Here is a 9,584-nt window from a genome sequence, read left to right as displayed (position 1 = left end):
CTCGCTAGCAGCCTCACACTGAGGACCTTTCCATGTCATCATTTACCCAGAATGCTTTGCGTGTAAATAAAATGGCCCTGTCGTGAAATATATTTTTAAACTTTTAGTTTAAAAATTTACAAAACTAAACAGCCTACAGTATTTTTACAGTATTTATTTTACAGTTAAAATATACTGTATGTTTATCAAATAAAGTCTAATGTTACAACTAATCGGGGATCCCTTGAAAGTGACATTCAATTTCAAATTATGAACATACAGATTCAATCTGAGCAATTCAAATTCAATTCCTGCTGGCACAAGATTTATCCCATAATCAACGTTTATTATTTTATAACTGGTCCTTTTAGTGCAATCGTAATGCTCATCTAAACTATTGATGCATTCCATTTTTACTTGAAACAAATTATTTTAAATCAAGTCAAATAAATGAACAAGGAACATTCTTTAAATTAGCTTCCAGATCAATGTCAACTTCAACTTCCAATATTGCATATACAACAGGGTTACATTGGGTGTCACCAGAATGCAGTATGGCCTCCTAAAACCGAATGCAAATATGTTAGAATCAGTTTTGCACCTAAAACATTCTTGCATGTCAGCAACTGTTGATTGTGACTGAGATGGGACTGACAGTCAGATATTTTGAATTTAGTCGGCAAGTTTTCATGTGATGAGCTGCCTGTCATCCGTCTCACTGTCACACCTTCATGTGTGAGCTCCCTCCCAAAAGTGCGTGCACAAAAACACATATCTAGGATGTATGAACCACACCTAAGACTTTCATCCTCGATTTTGTGTGTCACTGCGAGTATACGTGTGTTTGTGTATGCGTGTATGCTCGGCGAGACAGATGGTGAAGTATGAGTCACGACTCTGGGGCAAGACACCAGCTGGCACACCGTAGGTCTGTCTACTCCTCCCCTACCCTCAATCTTTCACCCCGACTTTTCTGTCTCCCCTGTTTCTTCTCTTCCTTCATCTCAGCAGGGGGTGCGTGTCAGGGCTGGAGGGCTCTGACACATGACAGAGGTGGGCCCGAATTAGGGATCTGCCCGGAGGGGGGTCTGGCAGTGGAGAGAGACGGAAAACCAAAGGGGAGGGATACTGTATTTACAATCCGCCCAGCTGAGACCCGATTAAGATGAAACTGACTGACCTGCTGTTCATTAACACACACATACAGATCCACATTAAGGCAAAGTACCCTCGGTGAAAAGGGATTTCTTTTTTCCTTCTTTCATAATGAACCTATGCATGATTCAAGAGGTCACATACTCAACAACTCACTCTGTTCTATTCAATTTCCACTCTGTCAATGGGCTTTAAAAGGCATTTACTGTAAATCATTTGTGCCATTTTTGACAAATAGGTGACATCTTTAATTTCCAGCCACATGAATAACTTAAGACTGTTGCATATAATTTACAAAATGTTGTCCATAAGTAACAAAAAATGGTTAAATTCAATGTAGAAAAGTTATTAAAAATGTAATTAACATGAACGACAGCAAAGCTATATGGCAATAAAGGCATTGAAAAATGAAGTTGCAAAGTTTTATTTTGGTATTTAACATATTAAAATTCCAAAATGAAATAAATAAATAACGTGATACACTAGTGGCACAATGGCTGGTTGGCAGAGCTATTGCTTCTCAGTGAGAAAGTTGTAGGAACAAATCCCAGCCATGGTGGAGTTTGCATGTTCTCTCTGTAGGTTTTGGGGTTTTTGCTGGGTCTTTGCCCCACAGACCTAAAAAAAATGCATGTTAGACTAATTGGTAAGTCTAAACTCAGTAAACACATTATTGGTGTAACTTAGCCAATTTTACAGATACTGAGCTAAAATGTAGCGGGAGAAGCTGAGAGTCACAGACAAACAAACTCTGAGTACTAACTGATATTCTGAGGTTTGTTTGTCAGTAACTAGTGACGTCAACTGTGCCTGTTAATAAAATATCTCATAAACCAATGTGTGGATTTCAATAAAACTCTCAAACTAATGGTTATGGCATTTTTGCATTTCAGGTCTTCTCTGGCTCTGCACAACCCTGATTGTTTTGGCATGTGGGTATAACTGTCATAGCAAGGACCCTTGAGGCTAACATGATGTCATTTATGCGACACGCAACAATAGAGAGCATGAAGCTCATACTATTGTTTATCCTAATAAACCGCCCAATGCAAAAACTCTGAACCTGGGCTGGGCCGACTCAAGCCAGGCCAGGCCAGGCCGTACACTCAATCAGTGGCTTGCAGTTTGCTGACGTCAAATTGTTTGGCACAAGTCGGGTTGCATGGAACCCCACAAACCTCTGGATTCCTCTGGGCTATCGACAACAGATTAAGTTTTTGAGTCCACCCAAATTCAGATGATCACCACAGTCAGCTGACTTTAGGAAACACTAAAATGGCAATAACCCAGTCAACTGTACAAATATTCAGCTAAAATTCAGTTTGGTATTAGCCAGGAGTCAGTAACAACATATGAGCTCTATCATGTCTTGCAAGGTGTCCCAAAATTGCACAAGATTGAAAGAAAATATTGTTATGCATGTTCGTTTACCAGCTTGTGTGCTTGAAACGTACGGAGAATATACCAATGCATGGAAAAGTTTAATAAAGAGAGATCATACAAAACCAGAGCGCTCTGCTGAAGACTGGTTTAATGACCAAGCATTCAGACCGAAAAACCAAGAAGAGAATTGGATCTAACACAGGCTCCGAGACATGGCTCCGCCTATTTGATTACATAATCGATAAGGGGTCCCTTTGCTGCTCGGAGCCATGTCTCCAGACAATCATAATCTAGCCTAATGAAGATTTAAAAGTTCAGTTATGTGTTGAATTTGTTTGCAGGCATGTATCTATCTATATAAAATCATCAAGTTAAGCAAAACAGTCACATTTAACAATCTTTACAGTTCTTCTATCATAAGACTACACAGTATGTGTATGTAATTAAAAACCAATATATAACCTAAAACCCAATAAATTTCTTCAAGATTATGCATTACATCATTTACAAGGTGTGGAGTGGACGATGACACTCTTTAAGATTGCATGCCACGACTAGTCCGGTTGTGCTTTGGTTTTTGTGATGTTGGTCCATTCGTGGACCACCTCTGGCAAACTTCTTCTGGGCCACCATAGGCGCATAATTTTTTGCAGTATCTGTGCTGGCTGTTAGAGTGCATTGTGTGAGCAAGAACTGGACCAGATAAATGTTGCTATGTGGGTTATGGTTAGCCTGGCCCTTACCTTTCTACACAGTTCCACTCAATTCTAGTTTCCCTTCACTGCTCCGTCTGGGATTTCTCCCATAGACAAAGATTTCTTCAGGAGCATTTCATTCGGGCCAATCTGAGAACAGAACGTCGTTTTTCTGTGCAGTGTCTGCTTGTAATTTATTTTACCTGGACCAATCAGCAAACAGAAGGTGGAGTTTTGAACAACGTCGATTTTCTGCGCAGCGGTGGCGGATGCTGGTCTTTCAAGAAGGGGAAGCTCACTTTCGGCCTACATCATAAAATGTGTTGATTTATACATAAATTCTACCCTCTGTTGCTTTTCAAGAAAGTCACAGATCCTTTTATGACACTTCCAGTCAGCCAGCTCACTTTGTCATACCAGGACAGATGAAAAGACCTGTTACTTTTCCCCACCTTTTGCACCAAATTAAGGAGTTGATCAGCCCTGCTGTTTAACTCTAAGTTTTTCTTCGTAAGGAAGACTATCAAATGGCTTCGCCAAAATCCGGTCCACAACATTTAAACTCTCTGCCATTATGTGCAGCTTGTTACTGGCGCAAAGCTATTGTGAAGTGTGTTCGCCTGTGAGTGCTTTGTGACGGTGGATGGGATCAGCAGCAGCCGCTGGACAGAAACTGAGATAGAAGTCAGAAAGAGTGATAGAAGTCTGTCTCCAAACACAAGCAGCTACAAAAACCCACCAGAAATAGAAGCTTGATTTGTTGCTAGTCATTTTTAACAAAGAAAATGCCGCTAAAAGAATTAATAAAGTCTCTGGTTCAACTCAGAACAGAATGAAACTAAAAAATGCTCCTGATGTATCTCAGTAATCCAGGTAAAAATCAAAAAGAAAAAAAAATAGGTCTTCTGGACGGGTTCTTCTCTAATGAAACGTTTCATCTCTCCTCCAAGAGACTTCTTCAGTCTGAGAGTTTCAGGCAAAATTCAGGCTTTTAAGCCCTGCCTCCATGTGACTGATACATCACATGGCTATTGTTGACACCTAATTAACACCTATTGTTAACAGGGGGGGTGGAGTGATACTGGCAATAGCCGCACTATAGGAGTGGGACAACTGAAAACGGAGGCCTCCACCTCTGTTTAATGATGGACGGTCTTTCTTCACAAAAATGGCTTCTTTTACTCCTCTCTCAAACCAACGTTCCTCCCTATCAAGAATGAGAACATCCTCATCTCTGAAAGAGTGACCGCTGGCCTGTAAATGAGTGAAAACTGCAGAGTTCTGGCCATTAGATGTAGCTCGTCTGTGTTGGGACATTCTTTTGAACAGTGGCTGCTTTGTTTCCCCGATGTATAACTGATCGCAGTCCTCCTGGCACTTAACAGCATATACAACATTGCTCTGTTTGTGCCGGGGCACCAGATATTTGGGGTGAACCAGCCTTTGCCGTAATGTGTTTTGGGGTTTGAAAGCCACTGGAGCATCATGTTTAGAAAATAAACGTCTCAGTTTCTCCGAAACACCCGCAACATACGGAATAACCACTGTTTTGGGTCTGTGTTTTGGGGTTTGAAAGCCACTGGGACATCATGTTTAGAAAATAAACGTCTCAGTTTCTCCGAAACACCCGCAACATACGGAATAACCACTGTTTTTTTTTTTAAATGCTCCCACGGATATTTACACCAAAAGATAGCTGATTCGCTCATTTCGCTGTCAATCAAAAAGGGATTCAGCCTCCGACAGTTCATCCAATCATGCAGAAGCTGAGCGTTCGGGCCAGCCGAGGCCAGCCCACTGCTCCGTTGACCCCCAGAGACGCTCAGCGTTTGATGGGCGGGGCAAAGCCAGCATTTATCCAATGACTCGTCTCGTTTCGCTGCAATCTTTGCATCGCTAATGAACTCTGTGGAAGCTCAGCGTCCGACTGTTTAAAGCACTGTGAAGCTGCAGGAATGAGTGAGAGGAGAGCTGCCTCGTTACCAGTGGTAAGAAGCTGATTCTGAACAAATGTTGAGTGCCTTGTAGCACATTTTTACCAGGCTAGTTTAGAGTTAACATTTAGTAGTTTCACTGACTACATCAGAAAAACCAACCTAAAGTCAACTGATATTTTAGAAAGCTTTATGGCTTTTTCTGTGGAACACATTTAAAATGACCTTTTCTCACATGTTGTTGAGCTTCATCACATTTTTGCTTGATATTGCTCAGAGACCTCAGAGGTGCCAGATCACACACAGAAAAGTGAAAAAAAAAGATTTTTGAGTCTGAGATGAGCCTATAATTTTATACTGAATAATTATGACCAGCAAATAGTTCATGTTCTCGTCACGGAAGCCCAGGATATCAAAGCTTCGACAGACAACAGAAGGCAGGAAGCCTAATTGAAAAATGTCTGTGGCAAATTAGATCAGATCAGCTCTTTAAAACAAGTTCGTCATTCCCTGCGTGCTCAACTGTGAGGTCTGCGGCATGGAAATGTTGTCAGCTGTACTTGTCGCCAGTGGTACCTCCGGTCTTTATGTGGGCGATCACATACAGCACCGATTTTTGTGAAGCTGTGATGAAGTAATGTTGCAATTTATTCCCAGTGACACAGACATACAAATGTGCCACAGGTAAAATGTGATTCCAAATGAAAATTTGTGAATCTTCCCCACATTTTGTGTTGCTAAAAAAATGAATGCGTTCATATGATTTGTATACAGAAAATAAAATCTGAGCTTTTCCAAACACTGCCCTATCTTTAAAGACATTTTGAGCTTAAATTTGGCGTGGTGGTAGCTGAGAGTGATCCCAATCACATATTTAATAAAAAATAAGTTATTAATACATAAATAGAAAATGGTAGCCATAGATAAAAGGAACAAAATGACCATAACTTAGTGATTTTTAAGTCACACTGAGCTTAAATTTGGTATGATGATGCCCAGGAAAAATCCCCAATACTATGTGGGAAAAAAACCCTCTCACCAAGAGGAAGGCCCCCTTAAACTTTCTTCGGGAACTTTTCTATTTCTTTTTTAAATAAAAGCTTCACTTATAAATGTAGAACTTTTCATTTTTATACCATTTAGCTTCGTCTGAGGGTGCTCATTTTTTAATCTAATAGCAGCATCCCAATTCCCGGTCATGCATCCTAATGTAAGAAGATTCACTATTAATATGCAGCAGTGAGCCTAAAGTGTGAATTCTCAATGCACGACAGCGCAACTTCCAAAGTAACCCACATTAGTAATCCTGCCAGCTAAACAGGATGTGTTACCAGCATCTTTGAAGGGTTTTGTTTTATTTTTTTACAACACCACACAGCAAAAAAAAATAAAAATCACAATGGTACAATGTGCCGCCTCAAACAACGTAGGGAAACTGGAAGGAAACACGTATCAGACGGCAGGAAAAGAAGGAGCGTTGTGTTTTGACAGACCTGTCACAGTGGTTGCACTTAAAAGGCTTGGCACCGGTGTGTTTGCGGTAGTGCCTCGTCAGCTCGTCGCTCCTGGCGAATCGCCACTCACAGCCCTCCCATGAGCATTTGTACGGCTTCTCACCTGAGGCACAGAAGAGAAACAAATCATCAACACAACTTTAGTTACTTATTTAGTCTGCTTCTCAAATGGTAAACAATTCACTATTACAAATTATTTTAGCTTGATCCATTTTTTTTTTCCAGCTACTTCTTTCTGCAAAAGTTGCCCGAGCGAGCTAACTCACATTAAAGATTTGGTACTTGCTTTATGCCAGATGCACATATCTGATGCAACTTTGACTCAATCCACTAGCTTTAGACCACTGAGCCACTGCAGCCCCCTCATTTTGGCCATAAATTTTCTTTTAAATAACTCAGGTCACTTCTTCTTTTTTTTAAGAGACTGAAAAAAGTGCAATGAAATGTCTAACCGGGATGGAGATGCTTGCACATGTCTCGGACGTTGCTGAACACGCAGAAGAAGAGTGACGGATTGAGAAGTGGAGAAAAAGGAGAGGTGGGCTGGGTGGGATTAAAGCCGAGGTAGATAAGAGGAGTCTGAGAAGAGGAGTTGAGATGAGACCAGAAGAGAGGAAAGTGGGGAGAACTGTTGCTGAAGTGGATTAAGGCAGAGGAGGCTGCAGATATGTCGACACGGGGAGGGAGGGGGAGTGCTGATAATTAGGCTGGTCACACAAAGTGCCAGCTGAGTCCAGCTCCAAAGATGTCACCTGCATCAGTCACATCCCATCTGGATTGGTGCTCAAGCTTGACCAGCTCCACTTTGAGTGCTTTCGACACCAACGCTGGCCTAATTCGCTGAATCTGATTAGAAATGGGACACAATCGAAGGCTCAGTCAAGACAAGTCATCACTGATGGTGTTGGCTTTGGGCCATTATCCAGGGTTCCTTTAAGGAAAGTTAAAGACTTTTTAATGCCAAGTGAAATTAAACTTAAGACCAATTTTATAATAAACACAAATGACAAAAGAATAAAAACTGGCAGAAACTCATGAATCAAAGTATTTTTGGTTGAAGTATTCAAATATTGCTAATAGACCAACTGTTTTTATCCATATCTAACAATAGCAGAAACATTCTTAGTCAGTTTTAAACTTAATTTAATTTCTGGAAATTCTCTAACGACCCAAAATTTGGAGTTTTAGGACCCACAGTGGGGTCTTAACCCCAATTTGCTGTAGATGAAACCTTAAAGTGCCTGGGACATCAAATGTTTGTAAGAAATTTCAATGCATTTTTGGAAAGACAACATTGTTAACATATTATGAAACAAATTTCATGATGCTCAAATGGAGAGTAGAGATATTTGCATGTGAAGCAACAGGAAGTGATGTCAAAGGAATATTTAAAAAAACTAATAAATGTTACCAATAATTTTAATATTTGAGATGAATTACAGTCATCCTACTGACAATGTGTTAACATTTTTAAGACTTCTGAAAGATTTATTTAAGACATTTTAAGGCTAATTAAGGCCTAATTTTTGGATTGATGAATTTTAGACCTTTTGAGACTTTTTAAGGATCTGCAGGAACCCTGATCATCTGTATCAGGAAAAATCAATAGTTCCTATCAAATATTGATGTCTAGATGCCAAAGTTGACCTGAAAGTGTAAAGCAGAGCATTCTGAATGAGAACACCTCACAGCATACGTTCCGTTCAAGGACTCTAGCAGTGAGGAGTCGTGTTGTGGAGCACTTCATTATCAGAACTCCAGCATGTTAGGAAGGTGTGAAATAGCGGGGGTTGCACAAGGTTCCAACACTGATGGGAAGTTAAATAAGGTGATAAAAGCTTTGTTGACACTAGGAAAGTAGCAAAAATGGACCGCATAAATAATTTGTAGAGATGATTGCATTTGAAGTTTTGACTCAAATACGAATTCAAGAAAAAAAAAAACATCAAAAGAGTTTGGAGTTTTGTGTTTAACTGGTTTAGCCACAGGAATTAAACTGGTTCCCGTCCACAAATGTCCCCAAATGTCCTCAGAAACACCCACAGAACAGCTGGTGTGGGCCTGCAGGCTCTGGCCAATCAAAGTCCCAGTAGGCAGGGATGCCTGAGTGTGTTGCCTAGCAATGGCAGCGTGGGGGGGGGGGGGTCTATGTGTGTGTGGGTGTGTATGGACAGAGGTGGTATGGGCGGGGGGGGTGAAACACGAGGACACAGCAGTCAGTGCAGCTGGCTGAATCTGGCGGCGGCGTGCTGCCTCGCCACTGGCCAATTACCGGGCACGCCGGCAGAGCGCGGAGGCAGTTGCCTAGCGACGGCAACCGCGGCGCTGTACGGGGTGAGAGGCGGCGGGGAGGGAGGTGGGATGCAGTGCCGATGGTGGTGATAGTGGTGGAGGCAGCAGCAGGAGGAGAAGAGGAGGAGGAGGGCACTGAGAGACCAGAGCCTGCAGCAGTACATAACCACTCAGCTACCGACTCCTGCAACGATACACTGCTCACCGTTGCCTAGCAACAACCCCCCCTCCCCCTCCCATCTCCCTCAAGATGCCCTCGCACAAACATGCGAGCAGAGTCGGTACACACTTGCTTGCACAAACACACATTTTCACGCTTCCTGGACTGGAAAGGCTACTTTAAAAATACAGAGCTGCGTTCAGTCAATGACAGTTTTCAACCTAATCCAGTGGATTAGTCCCAACTCCCAAGCATAATCTGATTATGGCACTATTACTTTTGGATTACTTTGGCTAGAAAGGGTAAAAAGAACCTAAAATGTAGATTATAAAACTAAGTAGATTATTTGCTCTAATTTAAACAATCCTAATTATGGACAGTGTTGTTTAAAGCAAATAATTTACTTATAAAGACTCCCATTTTCTGCCTTAATGCTGAACACACACACACACACACACACACACACACACAC

The 9,584-nt window shown here is 41.4% G+C and overlaps 1 protein-coding gene across 1 annotated transcript in view; it reads right to left on the bottom strand.

Annotated features, from left to right (window-relative positions):
• Positions 1–9,584, bottom strand: part of LOC106536344 (Krueppel-like factor 7) — a 34,387-nt gene that overhangs the window by 5,367 nt on the left and 19,436 nt on the right. Inside the window, exon 3 of the mRNA XM_014033596.1 lies at positions 6,640–6,763. Within this exon, the coding sequence (XP_013889050.1) occupies positions 6,640–6,763 (124 nt within the window). The remainder of the gene's footprint in view (positions 1–6,639; positions 6,764–9,584) is intronic.

Source organism: Austrofundulus limnaeus, unplaced genomic scaffold (genome assembly GCF_001266775.1).
Source record: "Austrofundulus limnaeus strain Quisiro unplaced genomic scaffold, Austrofundulus_limnaeus-1.0 Scaffold1781, whole genome shotgun sequence".
In the NCBI taxonomy this organism is placed as follows: domain Eukaryota; kingdom Metazoa; phylum Chordata; class Actinopteri; order Cyprinodontiformes; family Rivulidae; genus Austrofundulus; species Austrofundulus limnaeus.
The sequence above is the reverse complement of the archived record's forward strand: the minus strand, read 5'-3'. Positions and strand labels throughout refer to the sequence as shown.